Here is a 24,466-nt window from a genome sequence, read left to right on the forward strand (position 1 = left end):
GCGAGATTCGGGGTGGGGTCAGAGGTGAGCGAGCGGCTTCCCGAGTGGCTTTTCGCCGCTTCCGGGGCCCGGAGCCCGAGGCAGGAAGGCGGTGTCCCCGGAGACGCGGTGGGCCGGGTCGAGCCAGCTGCCCTACCGGCGGTCCCTCCGTTGCCTCTCGCGGTGCTGCGAAGCCACGGTTTTCATCTTAGCTTTGACCATTGGGTTCCAGTTACAGGTATTTCCGGAAACTCGCAAGAATTGCAAGTAGCGCTTCTTTGGGGGCGGGGTTCTCGGTGTCCATATTGAATAAAGGTTCGCTGCGCTGTGGAGTTGGGCCGTTTTTCAGGTAAAGTCTGAGTTGTAAACAAATGCTTGAGCAGTTGGAGGAGGCTCACGTCGATCGAGGAAATCAGTGGGATTGATGGCGACGTTCAGAATTGATTACTGGTCCTCGCCGTGGTTCTCGGGAGTTCAGAAATAAACTTGGCGAATAGCTGCCGCTGGAAGCCATCTCCGATAACCACCACCAGGGAGGGGCTGCGTACAATGAAGTAGGACTCCCAATAGAAAGTGATTAGCACGATTTTCGGAGTCAGATTGAGTACTGTGTACGATGGGTGATAACCATGATGGTAAAAATAGGTCAAAATTAAGAAAAAAAATTTTATTAGTCTGAGCAGAATCGAGGCCTTTAAATGTTTTGCTTTCAAAAATCTAAAAATGGGGCTTCCCTGGTGGCGCAGGGGTTGAGAGTCCGCCTGCCAATGCAGGGGACACGGGTTCGTGCCCCAGTCCGGGAAGATCCCACATGCCGCGGAGCAGCTGGGCCCGTGAGCCATGGCCGCTGAGCCTGCGCGTCCGGAGCCTGTGCTCCGCAACAGGAGAGGCCACAACAGTGAGAGGCCCGCGTACCGCGAAAAAAAAAAAAAAAAAAAAAAAAAAAAAAAATCTAAAACTGGGTGTTGGATTGAGTGGTTTGGAAGGTTGTAAGATTTAGGAGAAAGAATCTTAATATTAAAAAGAGAGGTCTGAATTCCAGTCTAGTTGTGTGATCATGGGAAAGTCACTAGTTCTGAGAGCCTTATTCTGTAAAATGAAGACGATTATAATTACAATGGTTTTCTTCCAGGGTTCTAGTAAGTTCTGTATACAGTCAGAATGTTTGGTTTGTAAGTGGTTATTGTGTTTTTTAGTACTTAGTTTAAATTCACTAAGCCTTCCTCTCCACCATCCCCCACAATTTAGTGACAAGAGATAGTCATCATCACATTTCGCCTCTACCTAGTGTATCTTCATCTTTAGATTCAATGGTCAGAAAATTTTCACCGTAAATTCAGCGTAAATCTTTCATGAGCTCTTCTAGAGTAGGATTACTGTCTTATTCGTTTTTTAAATGATTATTCCTGGAACCTGTATGGTGCTTGTCTTTTTTGGTCGTTTGTGGGTTTTTCCTGTTTTTTCCACCCCCTCCCCTCCTTTTTTTTTTCAAACCTGAACTGGCAAAACTTAAGCTTTGGGTTCACCCAAAGCGAACCAAAACAATTTAACACGGAAAATAGTGTTTTCTGTCGCTTAAAGATGTGTTCAGCTGTGTATAGACACAGGGGTGGTTACAAGGAGTTAGGTAAAGAATTAGATTAAAAATAAGCTTTATTTAGCATCACTCTCAGAGCAAACATACTACTTCTGTGGGAAGCAGAGAGGATATAGCAGTCGAGTTAAACTGGCAGCACCTTTGAATCACCTAGGGAGTTCCAAAAATGGTGATCCCTGCACCCTACTCCAGACCAATTAATGAGAATCTCTGGAGGGTGGAGCATGGGTATCCCACTTTTTAAAGGTTCCCAAGGTTACTTTCTTGTGCAGCCACGATGAGAGCTTGTGTGTTAGAGGAATGAGGTTCTTCAGGAGTGTATCTTGTTTGCTTGAAGAGGGGAAAGGCTGGAAGAATTGGAGCTGCATTGGAAAATGTAGCCTGGGGCATTTGGGGGAATATCATTAGAGGACTTTTATCAGCAGGTATGATGAAATGTATGATTTGTAAAGTGAACGGTGCAGTGACCAAGGCCAGAGGGCAGGCTGTTAAAATAATCCAGAGTAACAATGAAAGCAGCAACTGTGATGATAGAAGAAATTAAAAAACATTCTCTCCTGGGTGTTAAAACATTTTTAAGAAACTGAGTAATGATTTTAGCTTGCAAACTGTATTTTGCCCTACCTAGTTACAGCTTTTCAACAATGAGTGTATAGATTGTCATATAATGAATTTTATTGTTACTAATTATTTTTAAAGGGTCTTAGAAATATATATGCCTCAAATAATTTTCCTTGTTAATTACGAAGTAATCTCATATCTCTCGAGAGCTTTATGTTAATATAAGGGTTGTGTTATTTTTGCTTTTTCAGTACTCTAAGACTGGTTTCTAAAGGTACGGTTTTCACCCCACTTCATCAACGCACATACGTTTTCTCCTTTTTGGACCTCTATTTTATACCACAATGGTAAGCTACACCTTAGTATGTTAATATTCTTAGAATGTTCTCTTCCTTCATCTCGATAAAGGTATCTGTATGAAACAGAAATATTCTTGTAAGCTGCCCAAGTTACCCTAACAGGGAAATTACTTAGCAATCACATACAAAATTTTCTCTAAAAAATAGGGGACTCATCTCTCAGTGTTAAAATCATATCCAGATTACACATATAATCTATCTGTTCTTATTTTTGTGAAGTATTAAAAAATAATTACTTCTGTCTGCTTTACTATAGTCGAAATCATTGGCAAGAAGGATGGGTATAAGTACAAATAGTTTTGGGGGCATAGGTTTCTCATAGTTTAAAGTTCCTCTTAATTTAGATTTTTAAAAAATTTTTAACAACAAATGTAATCTGCTTACTGCAAATAACATTTAAGCAGCATTAGTTTTAAACGTCTAATGGCAGATTTCTACTTACCATTTAGAGTCAGTAAACATACTTAGGGCTGGGCATTTAACTCTTGCCTTTAAAGAATTAAAGACAAAGGAAAAAAATCACTTTCTGTTTTAAAGAAACAGCAGCATTTGACAGAGGATAAATGAACATTAACCACCATGTTGGATAAACCTCAGAAAACATATATCTTCTCTTCTTGGGATCTTGCGTGTATACCCTTGCAGTGTTAGAGAAAAGCTATCGCAGTGGGGTTCTGACCTTGCCTTATATTTTGCATTCGTATTAGCCAGTCACTTCCCTCTTAAGTATTTGAACGCAATAGTGAATATAATGATACTAGTGTTTACATATGCAAGTATATCCCACTGGAGCTTTTAAAGTTTTGATATCAGAAGATTAAATATTTACTTGAGAAGACTGGCTATTTGAAATTGTCCTAGAGTATACATTTGATTGTGTTTATTATAATTTTTTGATCTAAACTTACTTGAAGGTTTTATGGCCAAAATAATTAAAAGAACCTTGTGTTTTTGTCAAGAGTATATATTGAGTTATGTTTTTATGTTAGAAAATACTTTATTCTCAAGAATCCCATCTTGAATCCTGGGAAACAGTTTCATTGAAATCTGCCCATAAGATATTTTAATAAATTAAATTGGTATAAATTTATTTTAACAAACTTTTGAAATACTGGCATATTTTAGACTTTTTTACTTAACTCTATTGCTATTTAAAAATATAATATATATATAAATATATATGTATAAATATATATTAAAAACTATATAAAAAATAGTTCTATTGCTGTATAAAAAGCCCAGCTAGGGACTTCCCTGGTGGTCCAGAGGTTAAGACTTCGCCTTCCAGTGCAGGGGATGCAGGTTCGATCCCTGATCGGGGAGCTAGGAATCCCACATGCCTCGGGACCAAAAAATCAAAACATAAAACAGAAGCAGTACTGTAACAAATTCAATAAAGACTTTAAAAGTGGTCCACATCAAAAACAAACAAAAAAAAGAGGTACCACAGTGTTCATTGCAGCACAATTTACAATAGCCAGGACATGGAAACAACCTAATTGTCCATCAACAGATGAATGGATAAAGAACTTGTGGCACATATATACAATGGAATATTACTCAGCCATAAAAAGAAACGAAATTGAGTCATTTATAGTGAGGTGGTTGGACCTAGAGTCTGTCATACAGAGTGAAGTAAGTCAGAAAGAGAAAAACAAATACCATATGCTAACACATATCTATGAAATCTAAAAAAAAATGGTACTGATGAGCCTAGTGGCAGGGCGGAATAAAGACGCAGACGTAGAGAATGGACATGAGGACACGGGGTGGCGGGGGCCGGGGGGAGAGGGAAGCTGGGGTGAAGTGAGAGTAACATCGACTTATATACACACTGAATGTAAAATAGCTAGTGGGAAGCAGCAGCATAACACAGGGAGATGAGCTCAGTGCTTTGCGATGACCTAAAGACCTGGGATGGGGAGGGTGGAAGGGAGGCTCGAGAGGGAGGGGATATGGGGACATATGTATGCATATGACTGATTCACTGTGCTGTACAACAGAAACTAGCACAGTATTGTGAAGCAATTATACTCCAATTAAGATCTATTAAATAAAAAGAAAAAAGGCCAACTATTTTTATAATCATATGTATTCTCCGTCCTTAGGACTAGGAGGACAGGGTCTCTTCAACTTTTTCTTGATTTCCAAAGTCTGGCAATATTTATTCTCCCTATCCTCTTGGGATTTTGGTGGGTGCTAGGAGCTTTTATTCCATGCAACTTAGTAGATTGAAGTATTGGAGTCTGCAAAATAAAAATATAGGTTCTTGTAAATAAAAATTCTTTGCCTCTCAGTGAAATTAAAAATGACTGTCATTGTGAATGAAAAATGCTGTAACTCTGTGTGATACCCAAACCGCAAAACCAGAAAGAAATCAGTGGTGGTGTATTTGCTTAATTTTTTTTTAAATCTAGTACTTTTTATTCTTGGGTATCATTACAGAAGAATGCTATACAAATGAGGAAGACAGTTAACCTTCTTATTTCTCCCTCTTGCCTTATAATAAGGGTCTCTAAGAAATCAATGAAGGATGGGGATCTACTAGTAGATCTCAAATTGTACATGTAATAATAATACTATATTTTCATCATTTCTAAGATGCATTTGCTTTTACGTTTTAATTACTGAAGTGATAATGTGTCTACAGTCAGTGACATCTTACAGTTATAATTGGCAGCACGTTTTTCTTAATGTTAAATAATAATTCAGGCATATAACTGATGGTATCTTAAATTCATTAAAACATGCTAAGGATAGCCTTCATTCTATTTTTGCTAGGCACTGACCTAGAAACATTGTATTATAGTTTCTCTGAATAATATTAGGGATTTCTAAGTTGATATTAGGTACCAACATAACAGCCCCCTCGGTTTTCAGGATTCCTAGCAGCTTAAGGGATTTTAATCTTTGCTTCACTTTAATTGCATACCTGATGGCCAGTATATTTTCCTGAATGGTGCTCTTAAAATGTTGATGTTTATAAAATGGTAGTAGTTACCATATCCAACCCTCAGCCCTGTATCAGCTGCACAAACATGGCCAGAGAAAATCATGGTAGCATTTCTTAACTAATTTGTGGTCATAATCAGGTGCCTGAGACTGCATATATTTTCTTTGTGCTATATTTTGGGCATACAATGGGGTGGGTGGAGGAGAGAAATAAAAATGTTAGACCTGTTTTAGAAAATAAAACACATTTAAACACTTAATTAGAAAATGTTATATGTATATTAAATTATGTTTGTGTGAAAATAACTAATATTACCAAATACACTATTTACTTTTTACAGCAACAAGCTTTAGAACTAGCTTTGGATCGTGCGGAGGTGAGGCGTGACTAAGTTACATATTGAAATAGTGTTGTCTTTAATTGACAGAACTCAGTTTTAAGAGATTTTCTTATGTGACTGTCAAAGAAGTACGTTAATATTAGGACGAGTATGCAAATTTTTCTATAAATACATAAAAACTACCAGATGATGTTTGGATCGTCTGTTACTTAGAATGCTCAGATAATAATGCTGTGGAATAGAAATTGAATAACACAGTGGAATAAACATTTGAACAAGGTCATAGAGTTTCTAAAATTATGTTTCCTGTTTTAACAGATATTCTAACTGCTCAATTAAAGGGGAAAATAGCTCAAATATATAGAGTCCTTGTAACTGGGTATGCTACGCGTATTCTAAACAACCATAAAACATTGAAAATATTGCTAACCTGTGAAATCACAGTGGTGAAACTCTTATGATTTTGCTTATAATATAGTAAGTAAATATTGTGCTAGATTTTAGTGCAGTTTAAATTTCACTTGTTTGTAACATATATTTAGAAATTAAGTAGGTTGCCCTAAAAGGTATGATTTAATGTGCATCAGAGACTTGAGTGACTGAACAGCCTTTTTAGCCTTACACGATTTATTAATACAGTTCTTCATGCAGTATGCAAAAGACAAGCTGTTTTCTTAAACTTCTCTTTTTTAGTATGTCATTGAAAGTGCCCGACAGAGACCTCCTAAAAGGAAATATCTATCTAGTGGAAGGTATGAATACTTAATTAATTGATATCTTAGACTCACAGAAATACGATGATAGCCATCATTTATTTCATTCTTCCTAGACACTGAGCTAGAAATGTTATGTTCTGGGTACTTTGCATATACAGTTGACCCTTGAACAATGTGGGTTTGAACTGTGCAGGTCCACTTATTTGCAGATGCTTTTCAGTAGTAAACACTACTGTACTTCATGGTCAGTGGTTAGTTGAACCTGTCGATGCAGAGGAACCACGGATACAGAGGGCCGACTCTAAGTGATACGAGGATTAACCCCTGTGTTGTGCAAGGGTCAACTGTATTAGAAATTTCTAGGTTGGTGTTAGCTACCATATCCAACCCCACTTCGCCCCTAGTTTTTGGGAAATTGGAGGAAAAATTACAGGAAAATTCAAAATGTTTATTTTATGATTATTATATTAACATTACTTTGTATACTGCCTTTGTTTATTAAATTTTAGAAAATCAATATTTCAAAAACTTTATGATTTATATATTGAAGAATGCGAAAAAGAGCCTGAGGTTAAGGTAAGTATAAATTTTTTATGTTATTACGACTTTTTAAATGTAGTGGAAGAGGGAAATTTGAAGGAATTAGATTTGAATGATTTATATTTTTGTTAGTGAACAAATATCTTTTCTAACCAGACTAGCCAGTTCTGCAGCTAAACCAGAGCTCTGGCTAATCTGGCACCTGGCAGAGATCACCTACTTAGGTAGCAGAGGGGAACCATGTTTGCTGAGTAACAGACTATCTCATTGGGAAGTTAGAAGAAGCAAAGCCACCATATATATTATCTTTTGCATCTTTTTCTTCCTGAGAAGTTATTTGTAGACTGAAGACAGGAGAAAATTAACCTATTTCTTCATGGTGAGTTGCACTGGGAAGTTAAAACTATTACAGGATATGTAGGAAATTTAGAAGTGATAATAAAAGGTGAATTTGGTCAGAAAAATTAGTTTATGCCCAGGTTAACTTAATTCATTTTTATTTATCATGAAAGTATGGGCAGTAGAAATGTAATAGAAATTGATTTCTTGATATCTTTTGGACCCTCAGGTCATAAGGGCCTTAAAGGGCTCTACTGAGCTTCTGTTGTCTGTCTTTAAAAATGAATACCTCTTAGGCAAAAAATTAGTGGAATTCCAGTAGTATCTAACCTTTAAAATCTTTAGGAGAAGAATGATTGTGAAACCATGAGTAAATTTTATCTTATGGTTTTCATAAATTCTATTGAGATATAGTTGACATACAACAAGTTGAGTATGTTTGAAGTATACATTTTATAAGTTTTGACGTGTATTAAAAAAACAAAATTTGAATAAATTTGAAGATCTAATTGGTTTTATTAAACGATTCATGAATTGGGCAGCATCTCATCTGGCAGAGATACTCTGAGGAGTTGCACAACATGGAAGGCTTTTATTGTAAGGAGGGCAGGACAAGGAAAGAAAATCATCAGCAAGGAAAAAATGAGAGTTCATTGGAGGAAAGTAAAAGTGCCAGAAATGATGGCTTTTTGTTGGCTGAGCTACAGGTGTTTTCCATTGGCTGGGCTGCAGTCCTTTCCCATTCACTGAGCTTGTTGCTGGGAGGAAGAAAGTCTCCCTTCCCCTAGTTGGGGAAGTAAAGGGGTTGCATTTCCTGTTTGGAAGTTGAAGGTAGTTCTCTTCCTGGTGGGATCAGTAATGTCTTCCTGTTTGGGGTAATTGATGATGAGTGGTGGGGCAGAAGAGCTCCCTCTGCAGTCCTTCCCCACTCCAGTTTTAGTTGAGGTTTCCTTTTATCAATTTTCACAGTATACACCCATAAACTGTCACCACAGTCAGTATAATGAGCATATCCGTTGCCTCAGAGACAGAACTAAGATAGGAGAGATATATAAATGAAGATGCTAAAATGGGGTTGACAGCCATTGTCCAGCCAGATCTGGCCCACAACATGTTTCTGTAAATGACCTTTTATTGGAATACAGCAGCACCCCTTGATTTATTTCTTGTATGTGGCTGATTTTGAGGTAAATAGAGTTGAGTAGTTGTAATACAAACCATATGACCCACAAGACTAAAGTACTGTCTGGTCCTTTAAGAAAGACATTTTCTAACTTCCCATCAATGTGGTTAAAAGTTGCTTTGCTTTGCTTTTTAAACATTTATTTTCAAAATGCAGTTTTTTTGATTCTATGGTGACTATAGATCAAGAATTTATAATTTCTTTCTGCATATGACTGTATATATATATATATATATATATATATATATGCATGTAAAATATGGTACTCAAAATGGATTTTTCAAATCCATTTTCAAATCCATATTCTATTGACATATCTTTCACAAATAAGATTTGATGAAAGGATTTATTATAAGTGGGTTTCATTTTAAATCATATACATTTCTAAAATAATAGATTTTGATGTATGTGTGTTAGGTTCCCTGATTTTTGTTTTTCTTAGCAAAGTGGTTTCAAAGGAGCTGTTAAATTGAATTTACAGAAAATTACTTAAATTACTTACGTCCTTTTAACCAGTTAGATATTTTTGGGTTTAACATTTCAGCTGATTAGAGCTGTTGAACTTGTTTGGATCTAATTTAGGCCATAAAATATTTAAGAAATATACTCTGTAACAGTACAACCAAAGAAAATGCCCCAAATTATTTATGTAGATTTATACTTAATAGAAACTAATTATACATTATAGCATCTTTCTAAAAAATATTTACATTTAATGGTTTTCCTTTTTAAATATTTTTAATATTTGCTACTTGTGTACTCAGGTACATATTTAAGTGTGTTTATTGTTTTATATATAGATCAGTAGTTTTTCTTTGTGATATTAATTCATTTACCTAAAACATAGTAATAGATCAAAATTAAGTTTACACAGATGTGGAAGGAGTATCAAAGATTAAGTCAGGGGCTTCCCTGGTGGCGCAGTGGTTGAGAGTCCGCCTGCCGATGCAGGGGACACGGGTTCGTGCCCCGGTCTGGGAAGATCCCACATGCTGCGGAGAAGCTGGGCCCGTGACCCATGGCCGCTGAGCCTGCGCGTCGGGAGCCTATGCACTGCAGCAGGAGAGGCCACAACAGTGAGAGGCCTGCGTACCACAAAAAAAAAAAAAAAAAGATTAACTCAGGTCTGATTTTTGTTAAATGATTGCATTCTTTGTTATGCTGGATTATTTTCATGAGCTCTGCCTCTTTTTAAAGCAGAAATTAAGAAGAAATGTGAACTTGTTAGAGAAGCTTGTTATGCAGGAGACATTGTCATGTTTAGTGGTCAACCTATACCCAGGAAATGAGGGATATTCTCTGATGCTCAGGGGAAAAAATGGATCAGGTAAGAACTTCCAGAGGGCAGCAGCCACAAAAATTCCTCTGCTAGGTCGGATGTGCTGTCTTTTAGAAGTAGTTTCTTAACCTGCTAAATGATCTGTCCTTCAGATCAGTGATGACTTGATAAAAGAAGACTTTGATTCCAAATTGTTCTCTTTATGATGTTTTGTTAGAATATTAGAAGTTACCTCTAGTGTGATTAGCCTTCTGGAATTTGAGAAGTATTCTGACTGAGGTCTTTGAAGTTAAATTATAAAAGACATAATTTTAAAATACTTGTCAAAGTTTCCTTTCGTTCTGTTGCTATTTATTTATTTAAGATAGCATCAGGTGTTTTAAGGTATGTTTTTCTTCTGTGCTTTGAATATACTTTGAGTCTGAAGCTTTCAAAGTTAAGCAGATTCACTGCCTTTTGAAATGTTTTCAACATTTTATTCCTATTAATGTGAATATGAAAATAGAGTTTTAAAATATAAATACTCTTAGATTTCACTAAAGAGGCATTTAAATTTTGACACAGTGATGAAACTATGAGTTCTACAAGGAACTTACCTAGTTAAGAATTTTTTCTCGTGTTGGTTTTTAATTGTATAACACCAAGAGAATTTTGGTCTATAAGTAGTCATTTTTCAGAAGTGATACCAGATTACCCCTCTGACTTCCAGATTAGATTAAGCACTCTTCAAGGAACTTTTTAGTTAACAGATGTTGGAATTTTATCATACTCTGATTACTATACTGCTGGCTGTGATTTGTACTGTGATTGTTGTGCCAGACGTTTTTCCATAGTATGTTAGGTGTTTCCTCCTTTCTGCTCTAAAACTGTATACAGTTTATCAAGTTTTTTAGCAATATATAAGGTGATTTATTTTTAAGACTTAAATAAAGAAGGACTTTAGGAGAGCTTTTGGCTTTATTCTCTTTATTTTTTATCAGAAGTTACTTAAATTATTACCTAGGCTTTTTGGTGAGGCTGATCACTTTCTGAACTTTTATGTTTTAAAATTAAGATTCTGAGACCATTCGACTGCCTTATGAAGAAGGGGAATTACTTGAATACTTGGATGCAGAAGAATTACCTCCTATTTTGGTTGATCTCCTAGAAAAATCTCAGGTACAAAATTTTTCTCTTTAAAATGTCCTTAGATTTGCTAGATATATGTTGTTTTGTGATGAAGGGTATTTAGTTGTATTCTCACTAGTGCATGGAACATGAAATGAGACATTGTACATAGCTATATGAAAATTGGTTTATTGTGGGATATTTATCCTTTAGGCTCTACTGAAATGTTTAGATTTAGTTGATTCTTCTAAAATTGCTATAACAATTAACTCATCCACTGGAAATCTCCCTATAGCTACAATCAAGAAATTATGAAAGAAACTGCTTACTTTCTTGGCTTTCCAGCCATACTGTGGTAGTTTACTGAGGCAAAAGAAGCCATCAGATGGGAACTCCCACTTCCTCCCAGCATGCCTACATCTCTGTCCACATTTTCTGCCTGCCTTCCTGTTAAAATGGATGAAATAAGCTGTTCCTAAGGCATCTTCTCCACTTTATGTTCTGGATCCTTCTCCTGGTCTTGCAACTTTAACCTTCCTCTCTTCTATTATCTATTTTCCTCTCTCTAGTAGATAAAGAATATAAGCATACTGTACCATCTCTCAGCTTCTAAGAAAATCCTTTCCTGTTCTCATCTTAATTAGTCTCTTAGCACAGTTCAGTGTAAATAACTACTTCCTCCTTGAAACACCCTTCTTTTGGCTTCTGAGACATCACCTTCCTGGTTTTTCTCTTCCCTCTAGTCTTTCAGTCTTTTTTGCTGTCATCTCTGTTCCCCCATAAATATGTTCAGGGTTCGGTCCTAGGGATTCTGTTCTTTAGTAACACCCTCTCCCTGGATGATCTCAAACAGCTTAATGAGTTTTAAAAAATGACAGTTAATCCCTTGCTTATCTCTATCACAATGACTATCCCACCAAGCTCCAAATATACATATTTACTGGGATATAGATTAGGTTCTTCAGACTTACCATGACAAAACAGAGCTTTTTATTTTTACCTCCCAAACCAGTTCTATTACGAGTCTTTCCAATCTGACAGATAACTATACTCTCACCTTTCACATTCAGTCCACCAGCAAATGTCAGCTGTACCTTCAAAATATATGGTCATGACCTTCTATAGTTACCTTCCTGAACTTCCTGTTTTCATTCTAGAACCCTAGAAATCAGTTTTCCACAGGCAACCAAATTAAGCTTACAAAACAAAAACAGAAAACAACAACACCACAGTTCCCTGTCTGAAGTTCTCCAGTGTCCCCTCAGTGTACAAAACCCCTGCCTTTCTGTTTGTCTTCACCTCCTGGTTCTCATCCCCACTCACTACACTCCAGCCGTCCGGAACTTCTTTCCATATTAAAACACACCGAGCTTATACCTGTCTTATTCATCTGCTATTCTGTCTGCTCTTCTCATCTGTCCCAGATGTCTGGCCCTTTATTGTGATTCAGGTCTCAGCTGAAAATTACTCCCTCAGAGAGTTCTGTCTGAGCACACAGTCTAAATTAAGCCCCTCCCTATTTTATTTCCTCTGTAGCTTTCACTGTCTCAAGTTACCTTGTTTATTTGTTTACATGTTTATTGCCTGTCTTACCACACTGAGCAAGTATCTCACCACTTTATCTATGAAGCTTCTTGATAAAAATGACACACAGTTCACATTGTAGTGGCTCAGTAAATGTTGGTTAAAAAGCATGAGCATAATAATGACTGACAACATGGAGGTCACAGTACCCACTAAAAGTTCTGAATGGTGAAAACACACAATACCATAAGCGATTGTGGCAAGTGATAATTAGCAAGACTTGAGTGACAGATTCTTACCTTTGGACTTAGAAAAAGGATTAAAAAACAGTATCTTTAACAGAGATTATTATTTGAATTAATGTTAGCTTTCTTCCTCTTATTAGTAAAGCCTATCTTCTGGAAATTTTAGCAGAGCAAATATAGCAGTTGTATCTATAAGCTGAAACTCTGGCATGGTTATTGACAATTTATAATAATGACAGGGTTAGCAGAGTACAACAGTGAGCCAGTGAGTGTCAAGAAGAAAAGCAGGGACTTCTGTCCTGGCGGTCGGTCCAGTGGTTGAGACTCCATGCTCCCAGTGCAGGGGACGCGGGTTCGATCTCTGGTCAGGGAACTAAGATCCCGCAAGCCTCATGGCACGGCCAAAAAAAAAAAAAAGAACAGCGATACCAGTGATCTGTAACATTAACAGTATACAAATGCCAGATGTCTTTCTGTTACTAGCAAACAGTTAAACAGTGTTAAACTGCTTCTTGAGTCATGATGAACATAAACAGTTGCTTTTAAAGGGTTTATATGGTGGTAAATCCACCAAGGAATTCCATTTAAGAGTGTGTGAGTGGTCAGAAACATTACATAAGAATGTAAAGAACCTGAAACATTCAATATAAACCCACTTATTTAGGCTTCTGAAAAATGACATCTACTTATATATTTTCACTCAAAACAGGTTAATATTTTTCACTGTGGATGTGTCATAGCAGAAATACGTGACTACAGGCAGTCCAGTAACATGAAATCTCCTGCTTACCAAAGTAGGCACATTCTCTTACGTCCAACAATGCAGGTAAGGGATGTTTAATTAAGAAGTATTAGTCCAGGTTTTATTTGGAGTTTTACTTATTAAATGTCTTCATATGTTTGTATGCCTATACATTAATCTGTTTTTTTAACTTTTATTTCTTCTAGACTTTAATCTGTGATGTACATTCAATAACAAGTGATAACCATAAATGGACCCAGGTTAGTTCTGTTTTTTAATCCCAAACAGTAATATATAGGATGAAACAATATTTACTAAGTTAGCAAAAGATATTTTCTGCTCATAATTCTATTTATGAGTAAAGTTTGGGATTGATTTATGAGCTTTAGAAGTTAAGGGTCTCTACAAAGATGCAGTAATCCTTCAAGGAACTAAAACAGTTCAGTCCCAGTTGCTTTTAGGGCATAGTATAATAGGGTGAGGCTGACCTCACCCAATTGAAACATAGTTTTGTATCCCCTCTCAAACAGAATGTTTTGTTGTGGATACAAATAGATGCTGATTTTGTGTCATCTAGGATTCTAAAGCAGACCTAGCTTGTCTTGTCTTTTTGCCATCCATACTGGTTGTAGCCCTAGGGGACGTCTCTTACCCGGAGACGTCTCTTATCCAGAGAATAGCCAGTTAGTCCTCCAGTGCTGGCTCAGTATATGTGAGGTGCCCACTCACAAGAGTGTTCACTTATTTCTCTGTTACTATAAAGAGGTATAGTTAAAGTAAAGAAAATATCAATAATGAGAATTATTCTAGCTGTGAAATATGATTATAAATTAAGATTCAGTTCATCAGTAACTATCAAGTGTTGTGTTGTAGTTTGGGCTGTAATCTTTTTGTTTATAAGAAGGTTAAAAGCTATTAAAAGAATATTCAAAAACAAACTCACTGGTCACCATTGGAGGTTCTTAGGGCATTGATTTCTTACTCTGAAGATTGGTAAATAATGGGAGAGACCAAAGCCTTTATTCTGCCTTTTCAAGGAAAATTCCTTAGAAAAATTTCAGCTAACAAGTGTAAAAGAAATAATAGACTTTTTAAAATGTCATCAACTTGGCAGTCTTAATGAATCTAGATGGCTGTATTTCTTAGATGTGAAAAACCTATAGTCTGACTAAACTGTCTGGTGTAAAAGTGGGATAGTCAATCCTTGTGTTCCTCCTTCCGTGGCGGACGAGAAAGTATACAGTAGTACTGTTGAAGAGCTCTTGTTTAAAAAATAGAACCTTAATTTAAATCAAGCCTCTACATCTAACCAACAGTTTAAAAGTAATTTATGGAGTAAGAGAAACCATTAAATGGCATGGATGAGGAAGCAACCAGCCAGACCCAGTTAAATGATACGCTGGGGAAGCAGTTGCTCAAATCCCAACAAATCAGTTGCATGAGAAAAGAAAAAAAGATGGGGGAAGAGGTGATCGTTGCAGAATTTTTTTTTTTTAAATGTTTGAGAGATAAAAACCGAATACAGTGAGTAGGCCTTGTTTGAGTTCAAATTCAAACAAACCAACTAAGAGTACACTTTTGAGATAATGGGAATTTATCTAGACTGGATATTAGAGGTCCTTAGCAGTTAGCAGTGCGTCCTGAAGGATTTTTCAGATGAAATAATACAACATCGAAAATGTATTTAAAATTACTCCAGGAAAACAAAGAAAAACGAAAAAAAAGAGGGGCGGTTGTTAAATAAAATAGGGTGTTGGTACGTGGGTGTCGATTATATTTCTGTTTTGTGTATTTTTGAAATTTTCCATAATAAGTTGAATAGACCTAGTGAAAGAAGCAATGCTTGTTTTTTTTCTTTTTTCTTTTTTGCGGTACGCGGCCCTCTCACTGTTGTGGCCTCTCCCGTTGTGGAGCACAGGCTCTGGATGCACAGGCTCACGGGCCCAGCCGCTCCGCGGCATGTGGGATCTTCCCAGACCGGGTCACGAACCCGTGTCCCCTGCATCAGCAGGCGGACTCTCAACCACTGCACCACCAGGGAATCCCGCAATGTTTCTTTTTTGAAAAAATTTTTATTCAGCAGTAATTAATTGATTCATTTGACTTTTAAAAAATTGAGTTAATAGCCATTAAAATATTTCAGAGTTTAAGCAAAAAAAAAAAAGAAAAATAGGATTCAGTAAAGTAAGTTAAATGATACTGATAAAAAGCCTGTATAAACTTTGGAATTGGTGTATATAGTTTATACAGTATTAGCGGAGTCATTTTTATTCTTGTAATGAAGTTAAGCTGAGTATAGAATGGGACTGTTATCTCAATTATTGAAAGTTCTGTCATCTATCTTGGTCCTGTAAGCTTTGTGGGGACAGAGGATTTTATCTGTTTTCTTCATGATTTATCCACCACCCCCCCCCGCCCCCGGTCTAGAACAGTGTCTTACACATTGTAGGTGCTTAGTAAATATTTGTTGGGCTAATGGATAGGCAGTCTTATAATTTGACCACTTTGTACCAATTACTGAATTTCCATTAGTAGTTTCATTATGCTGTCAAGCTTCTAAAGTTTACACATTTAGTTTGGAACTTGAAATACTGTATTTTACTGTACTCCTTAGCAGAAATATTCCAAGGAATATCTCTAGATTAAGTGATATGTATGATTTGAAAATCTTAAATCTGGTATTGATGTATGCTCTTACATATTTCAGGAAGACAAACTTCTGCTTGAGAGCCAACTGATTCTAGCTACAGCTGAACCACTGTGTCTTGATCCTTCTATAGCTGTAACCTGCACTGCAAACAGGCTGCTCTATAACAAGCAAAAGATGAACACGCGCCCAATGAAACGGTAATTACCTTTGTGGAAGGATAAACCAAAAGAGAACTAGAGCGGTAGCTCTAAATTTTGCCATTTATAGTATCTTATCCCTTTAAAGAATAAATGTGCTCTGATTTTTTTTTTTAATATTTATTTGTTTGTTTATTTATTTGGTTGTGCTGGGTCTTAGTTGCGGCTCGCCGGCTCCTTGGTTGCGGCTCACCAGCTGCTTAGTTGCAACACGTGGGCTCCTTAGTTGTGGCATGCGAACTCTTGGCTGCAGGATGCATGTGGGATCTAGTTTCCTGACCAGGGATCATACCCGGGCCCCCTGCATTGGGAGTGTGGAGTCTTAATCACTGTGCCACCAGGGAAGTCCCTGACTTTTTAAAATTGGATTTTTAATTGTCTTTTAATACTTTTATTGTGTAAGAATTAGGATTTTTTTAATATGTACTCTGCTTTATATTGAAGTGATGCATTTCCGGCATTCTTTTGAAGAACAAACTACCTATAAATTCAGAGTTTGTTCACCAAAAAGATAGAAATTCTGAGAAGAGACAGGTATGAGCAGAAAGAATAATTTATCACTTTCTAACACCAGTTAATTTTTGTTAATATTACCTTTAAAGATACAATTTATGATCACAGTTTGAGAAGTCAGTTTCTAACTAAATGCCTTTTTATAGCATGTTAATTTGTCTTAGAATGTTTTAGCTATCTCTTCTAGTTAATAAAGTAAAAGAATGCATATTAATTCAGACTGCAGTTAAGAATGCATATTAATTTGGTCTGCAGTTATAGTAGGCTCATCATTAAGTTATCTTTGCATAATTGTTTGAGTTGCCCACTTTGGATCTTCTTCAAGTTTGAAGGGGCTGAAATAACCTACCCGTTTTCTAAATTCCCTGCTTTACTACGGAAATAATATATTCTGGGGAAAAGGTGCAGCTTTGGAAATAGTGAAATAAGTCCATATAGTATCCATTAGCAGTCCTATAAAGTCTCCTAGTATCTCTGTCCACACCTCTCCACGCCCACTGCCAGTGCCTTAAGCCAGGCCACCATCATCTTCATCTTGACTTCTGCAATAAAATCCTTCCTAACTGGTCTTCCTACTTCACCTTCACTTGCTTCTGGTCTGTTCGCCATATAAGCAAACCACAGTAATGTTTTGAAAACCTCAAAGCCGACCATGCCACCACTTGCTTAAATTCCTCTAGAACCATCCCATTGTACTTCACATTCAGTCTAAACTCATTATCATTCATCTGCAAGGCCCCTGCCTTGCTCTTTGACCTCATCTCCCATTGTGTGGACTCTGATGCTCTAGTCCTCCCTTCATTTTTCTGTTTTAAAAATAAGCCAACTTTGTTCCTGCCTCAGCACCTTTTAAAATTCTCTCTCTCTGCTTCAACTGTTCCTTCCCTGATCTTTCCACAGCTTGTTCCTTCTTGTCATGTCTCAGCTCACGCATCATTTCTTCAGAGTCCTTCCCTTCCCTAATGTTGCCCTCTCTATCACATATTCATCACAGTACCCTGGTTTTTCTCCTACTGCTTATTGTTATCTGGAATGATCTGACCTCTTTACTTGTATATGTGTGTCTTCACTTCTGGACTGTCAGCTACGTGGTAGCAGGAATTTTGTTAGTCTTGTCCATTTTTATTTCACCAGTGCCTAGAACATTCCTTGGCAAGTGACAGTGTTCTACAGATATTTGTGATTTAATTACACATTTAACACCTACTAATTTAAACCATGTTTATTCTGAGTTTCTTGTATTAGCTTTGTGTAGTTCTAATCTCTTAATATTTCAGGTGTTTCAAGAGATATTCCAGGTCCTCTCTGAATCGGCAGCAGGATCTGTCTCATTGTCCACCTCCTCCTCAGCTAAAATTACTTGATTTCTTACAAAAAAGAAAGGAAAGAAAAGCAGGTCAGCATTATGACCTCAAAATTTCTAAAGCAGGAAACGTAAGTATATATTTTTAAATGAAGCTTATTATTATACCAAATGCCTTGCCTTATTTTCAGTGTTCAGTGTATTTATTTATACTCTTTTTAATTTTTTAGTGTGTGGATATGTGGAAACGGAGTCCCTGTAATTTGGCCATACCTTCTGAAGTGGATGTAAGTCAGTGCATGAATTGCACGTCCTTTCATGTAAGGTTCCTAAGTTTGACTAATAGTAGTTTAAACTTTGGGAAAACAAAGACTCTTACTACTTCTTTTTTTATTTTATTGAATGAAAGATTCTTTAAATTCTGTAGTGCTTTACAGTTTTCAGAAGTTTCACACATGTGATTTTATATAATCCCATAATAACCCTTTTTTTCCCCATTACCCCTATATTGCCCCTCCCCCCTTCCTTTTCCCCACTGGTAACCACTAGTTCATTCTCTCTGTTTGTGCTAAGACTCTTCTTAAGTCAGCTGCTCATTTTCAGAAGCTATTCTGTTTTCACATTAACTTGTCTAAAAATGTAACTCCTTAATATAGGTCTGTGTTTAGAGCAGGAATAATAACCAAAGTATTTCAAAATGTGTAAAAAGATGGTACATATTACATAATATGCATAAAATGACTGATTTTTTCATAATATTTCATCATAATTTCCTGATAATGCTTTTCTCACTGGCTAAATTTAAAAATTAATAATATTGGAGCAGTAGCCAAGATTAGGAACCTTGGGTGGTATTCTTTGCTGGCCCATGAAACACATGAACTATAAATGAGCAAAGACAGGAAAGAGATCTTTTGATGGGAGGTTCCATATTTCTTTTGTTTCCCCATTTCTCCTATTTTTATTATTCACTCAATTCTTTAGAATTGGTCAGTTATTTTAGCAGATGTTTGCTGTGTGCATCCTTCCCAGGCTAGCACATGTATAATTCTTATTACCTTTGATTTTTTAAAAATTGTCAGAAGCATCAGAAGTACACTGTATATACAGCTCAAGAGAGTAAGCCACATTATCTTTCAGTAACTTATGCGCCCCTCAAGGAACGTGGCCTGAGAAGAGATATTTAGTGTAAATACCAAAGTGTGGGATTTAGCTTCGGAGGGCAGTCTGGATATCTAAAGCAGGGCTTCCGAAACCTTAACGTACGTAAGAATCACATGGGTTGCTTGTTAAAATGCAGGTTCCAGTTCAACAAGTCTGGGCTAGGACCTGAGATCCTGCAATAATGAAAAGCTCCTAGGTTGGTGGCACTGGAGTCCACAGACCACGCCTTGAGTAGCAAAGCCCTAATAAAAAGTGTCTCAGCCTAACTCGATCAGTTGAAGCATCTAGGATACCAGTTAAACATACACACTTAAACCCTCATTTCAGACCTGCTTACTGAATCAGGTCTCCGGGGAGGGATATGGGAATCTGAATTTTTACCAAATGCCCAAGTGAATCTGTTACTCTTAGAATCATGGTTACCAGGAAGATGAGAACTTTTGGTTCACACAGACTGGTAGGAGATACATGGAATATATGGTTCAAGTCTGACTAGAAAATGGGAAAGATTTACAAAAATGTTTACCAATTCTAATGTAACTTCCCTAGTCTCTTCCTAGTTTTGTCCACATTGTTACATGACAATTCCTGTTCCATTCGAGACCCAGCCAAAGGAAATGATCCAGATCCTGGTCCTAATCACCTCGCTGACATCCTAGTTTTCTTAAAAGTCAAATGTAATATCACCTTACGGAGCATAAAGAAGAGGCACTGTCCAAAATAGCAGCTGTGTTTATTACATTTATTTAATGGCAAAAGAGATTCTAATTTCGTTTTATTTATAAAACCAGTTGGTCTAATTGAATATATATCAGGAGAATTTTAAACTACTTAAGCATAAGTAGTTGGTGTTATTAGTGATTCAAGAATTTTTGTGCTAAAAAGTATAGTAACTGAAAGTGGGGTCTGACTGCTCACCACTTAAAAGACAGTAAAGAGGCCAGTTTGGTGGAAAGGAAAGTTTGCTTTATTTTAGATGCCAGCAGCTGTGGGGGAGAGCAGACGCCTGTCCAAAGGCCAACTACCGCTCCTGACAATCAGGGAGCAAGAGCTTCTATACACGGAGGGAGGGGGCTACATGCAGAAACAGTACAGTCAGCTCTGACAAGTCGTCTTGAAATTGGTCACCAATGGTCTGACCAGCATCTCGATTGTTTTAGGGACAGTTAATCTTCACTTCTAGGGTCAGTTTGTTCCCATTTCTTTGAGGCTACTTCTCGGAATCGTGGCAGCTTATGGCATGGCTACAGCCTGGTCATCATGTAGTTGACTCCTTCCACCTGGTGGGGTTACAGTATCTACAAGACAGCTCACAGGATAGGGCTCAGAGTATTATCTATAGCCCTTGAGGAGGAACTAAAGGGCCTTGACTTTGCTCCATTACTAAACTATTATTATTTGGTCTTCTTAACTGTTTTCCTTTGTTTCTGCATTTTCTCACTTCTCTGATTAAACTTATTCTTTGGCTAAAGTTTTTCCACAGACAAAAGCAGGGGGACAGGGCGGGGGTTGGGTTGGGGAAGGGTCCTGCCCCGTTTCAGTGTATTGTATTAAGTTACTTAGGTTTTTCTCTTTGGTCATAATACTGATTTCATTATATCTGATGTCTCTTGATTTGATTGCTTAGGTGGAAAAATATGCCAAAGTGGAAAAATCTATCAAATCTGATGACTCACAACCAACAGTCTGGCCAGCCCATGTAAGTAACCATTGCAGTCTCCATTTCTAATGATGCTGTTTCTAATCTGGGATCTGAATTTATTAGACATATAAAGTACAGTAGCCTTTATTTTGGTATCTTCTTTTGTTTGTTTTTTTAAGAACTTTCTGGGAGTTCAGTGAATTAAAAAAAGGAACAACAATTTAGTTTTGTTTTTCATAAAATACGGTTTCCATTCTAAGGACAATTTTAATGCATAACTGCATTTTTACTTTTGTTTTGGTCCCCTGTTGGTAGTTCTGATTTGTTTTCTGTTTCAAATTAATAATTAATAAGTTATTCTAAGGATATCTTTAAAGAGAAATGTTTTGTGTATGTTTCTCTAATTGCAGTGACTTCTTAAAGGCATTTAATTATGTGGCATAATTAATAGGCATAATTAATTATGAATCTAGGAGTGAAATGAGAGTTGTTTTTTTTTTTAATTTATTTTTGGCTGTGTCGGGTCTTAGTTGGCGACACGCGGGATCTTTGTTGTGGCGTGAAGGATCTTTCGTTGCAGCACACGGGCTTCTCTCTAGTTGCGGCATGCGGGTTTTCTCGCTCTAGTTATGGTGCGTGGGTTCTGTAGTTAGAGCGCGTGGGCTCTGTAGTTTGCAGCATGCAGGCTCAGTAGTTGTGGCATGCAGGCTTAGTTGCCCCGTGACATGTAGGATCTTAGTTCCCCAACCAGGGATCAAACCCGCATTCCCTGCATTGGAAGGCAGATTCTTTACCACAGGACCACCAGGGAAGTCCCTTGAGAGATACTTGGTATGTGCAATAGCAAAAAGACTAATGACAAATGGAAACAGGTTTGCTTTTGAAAGTTTTATCCTTTTAGTATTTAATATTTGCATTCATATGTTCAGTATATGAAATTCTGACATTTCACTAGGGCTTTGTTAACTAAATATCCCATTGAAACTCTTGTTCCCAGAGTACCATGTTGAAAAAAGAATCCTGAACTTCTTTCCCTTAGGCTTTTTTCTCTTAAATAGGTCTAAGGACTATGTTCCATGTGTCTTTTTATTGCAAGATGTAAGTTACTGTGTCATTTACTCCTGATTTGTGTTAATTCTGACTATGTATTTACTGGAGAAGGTATTTATTTGGGATGCTCGGTCTTTTTCAGGATGTAAAAGATGACTATATATTTGAATGTGAAGCTGGTAATCCATATCAGAAAACAAAGCTGACCATTTTGCAGTCACTTGGTGATCCACTTTACTATGGTAAAATACAGCCATGTAAAGAAGATGAAGAGAGTGACAGTCAGATGTCTCCATCCCAGTGAGTTCTGTTAAATACAGGCAGTTGACAAAATAAGCCATCAGAATGTATTTAGCAACTACTGATGAACTATTAATGAATAAAAGTTTCCCTGTTTTGTTAGTTAAATACTCCAGTTAGCTTTGGCAGCAGACCTAAGTAAACTTAAATTGTAGTTACCTTGCTGTCCAAGAGTTCTTTAAAATAATAATTTCTTTAAAAAACAAAACCAAAAAAACCTGTGCTGTAAATTCTTCTTATATTTGCTTTGAAAGATATGCCCGTCATATCCCTCTTGGTATATTTATGTGTTGCCACTTATGACTTTTACCTCTCTGTGAGCATCAAGTGCTTCCGGGCAATAATTTGTTTAAATGGGAAGCAAGTTTACTGTAAATTAAATGTAAAAGCTGTAAAAAATGCTTGATATTTCAGCACTGCCTGTAAGGACACAGACTCAGTGCTTAATGTAGTTACTGGCTCTAGAAGTACATATATAGTTGTCCCTTGGTATCCACAGGGGATTGGTTCCAGGATCCCCTTGGATACCAAAATCTGCAGATGCTCAAGTCTCATATCAAAATGGTGTAGTATTTGCAACCTCTGTACATCCCTCCCATGTACTTTATCTGGGTTGCTTACAATACCTAATACAGTGTAAATGCTATGTAAATAAGTAATAAATACAATTTAAATGTTACGTAAATAGTTGCCAGCCCGTGGCAAATTCAAGTTTTGCTTTTTGGGACTTTTCTGGAATATTTTCCCCCCAAGTATTTTCATTCCATGGTGGTTGAATCTGGGGATGCAGAATCTGCAAATATAGAGAGCCAACTGAAGTTGATATTCCTAAACTTACGGGCTACATGTATTTACTACAAGGTACCAGTATTTAGTTTTGTTTTCCTTGTTAGTTTTATTATTAGTTCTGCTTTTTAATCAAGTCGATGCTGTTTTGAAAAGAAGGAAAAATAAAGAGAACCTCAGCAGAAAAAAGTAGGGGCCAGCTCTATGTTAAATCCTTACAAAATACTAATTGAAACTATGGCAGAAAAATGGATTTTAAAGAGTAACCTCACCAATACCTAAGTAAAAGTCAATGGGAGGAAACAGCAGTCAGGGAATCAATCCTCAACTTATTTTTTCACATTAGCAGTTTTTATTTTTGTATGCTAAGTAGAAAAATCAGATATTTCGATTAGCTGTATTTTGTAGTCTTCCCTTTAAAGATACACGTTGGTCATTTTAAATAGTTACTAACTTTTCTCAAACACAAGGGCATATGTTCTCTCATTAAAAAAAAAAAATTGTTCAAAAGGCCAACTGATTAGATTTGTTTGACAAGAAGAGAATTGAATTTTTTGCCTTTTACATCAGGACGTTGCTGCAGAAATGCTGCATGGTTTATTACCTTCTAGTCCTTCTCCCATATTCATAAATTACTTGATTTAATAGCTATGAAGTCAAAGTCTGAGCTGCATTAACCAAGTTTTTTCTTTTTTTTTACATTTTATATTTCAGCTTCTCCACAGATGATCATTCCAATTGGTAATTAAAAAATAAACAAACTCACTATTTTAATACGTTAAGAAATCATATAAATGTCAAACTCTTTTAAGACTTGATAAAGACTTTTTATTTAAATTGGCGATAAACCATCTTCCTTGTCTAAAATATATTCTAAGGGCCTGCTATATAGACATTAATAATGTCTTCCAAAATCAAAGGTTAAAGTGAGAGGAAGGCCCAAGGCCTTGTACATGGTAGTTCAGTGAATATTGCTGTAGGACAGACACTTGTGAGGGTGTATAGCACTTGGTAACTTTCAGCGCAGATTTTGTTTTGAAACATAGGTTTTCTGCCAAAGTAAATCTTTAAATTAAGTCAGCCAACTTATTCACAGAATTATTTTGTAATGCATGCAGAACTTGGTCATTGCTTCCTATTTTTTAATGTATTTTAAAATTTGTGTTTTCATGATATCTTGGTAGATTTTAATTCAGTTTATAAAATTACTGTCACTAAAATATGGAAGTCTTCAAAAGTAATCTCAGGGCTCCTTAAAACAAGTCTATCTAATACTTTTCTTTTTTTAAAAACAATTTAGGTTCATTATTGGATCAAAGACTGATGCTGAGAGGTAAAAATATTTGCATCTTTATTTGTGATCTGGATGGATTCTTGTAGGGTAGAGACTACTCCAT

General features: G+C 36.6%; 1 protein-coding gene across 17 annotated transcripts in view; it reads left to right on the forward strand.

Annotated features, from left to right (window-relative positions):
* The window catches only part of SUPT20H (SPT20 homolog, SAGA complex component), a 39,659-nt gene that overhangs the window by 259 nt on the left and 14,934 nt on the right, over nucleotides 1-24,466 (forward strand). For 5 of the 17 annotated variants that reach the window (XM_024755343.1, XM_024755351.1, XM_024755354.1 and 2 more), the window contains exons 1-16: nucleotides 67-217; nucleotides 2,389-2,484; nucleotides 5,790-5,825; nucleotides 6,483-6,541; nucleotides 7,015-7,081; nucleotides 9,765-9,894; nucleotides 10,901-11,004; nucleotides 13,432-13,548; nucleotides 13,671-13,724; nucleotides 16,172-16,311; nucleotides 18,102-18,258; nucleotides 18,358-18,414; nucleotides 20,919-20,990; nucleotides 22,126-22,283; nucleotides 23,784-23,810; nucleotides 24,370-24,402. In XM_024755343.1, the coding sequence (XP_024611111.1) occupies nucleotides 2,482-2,484; nucleotides 5,790-5,825; nucleotides 6,483-6,541; nucleotides 7,015-7,081; nucleotides 9,765-9,894; nucleotides 10,901-11,004; nucleotides 13,432-13,548; nucleotides 13,671-13,724; nucleotides 16,172-16,311; nucleotides 18,102-18,258; nucleotides 18,358-18,414; nucleotides 20,919-20,990; nucleotides 22,126-22,283; nucleotides 23,784-23,810; nucleotides 24,370-24,402 (1,214 nt within the window). In that variant the 5' untranslated portion in view covers nucleotides 67-217; nucleotides 2,389-2,481. Of the gene's footprint in view, nucleotides 1-66; nucleotides 329-2,388; nucleotides 2,485-5,789; nucleotides 5,826-6,482; nucleotides 6,542-7,014; nucleotides 7,082-9,764; nucleotides 9,895-10,900; nucleotides 11,005-13,431; nucleotides 13,549-13,670; nucleotides 13,725-16,171; nucleotides 16,312-18,101; nucleotides 18,259-18,357; nucleotides 18,415-20,918; nucleotides 20,991-22,125; nucleotides 22,284-23,783; nucleotides 23,811-24,369; nucleotides 24,403-24,466 lie in introns of those variants that run through there. The other 12 variants (XM_024755353.1, XM_024755357.1, XM_024755344.1 and 9 more) reach the window with 8 other exon arrangements.

This window comes from Neophocaena asiaeorientalis, unplaced genomic scaffold, assembly GCF_003031525.2.
Source record: "Neophocaena asiaeorientalis asiaeorientalis breed wild unplaced genomic scaffold, Neophocaena_asiaeorientalis_V1.1 scaffold59, whole genome shotgun sequence".
Taxonomy (NCBI): domain Eukaryota; kingdom Metazoa; phylum Chordata; class Mammalia; order Artiodactyla; family Phocoenidae; genus Neophocaena; species Neophocaena asiaeorientalis.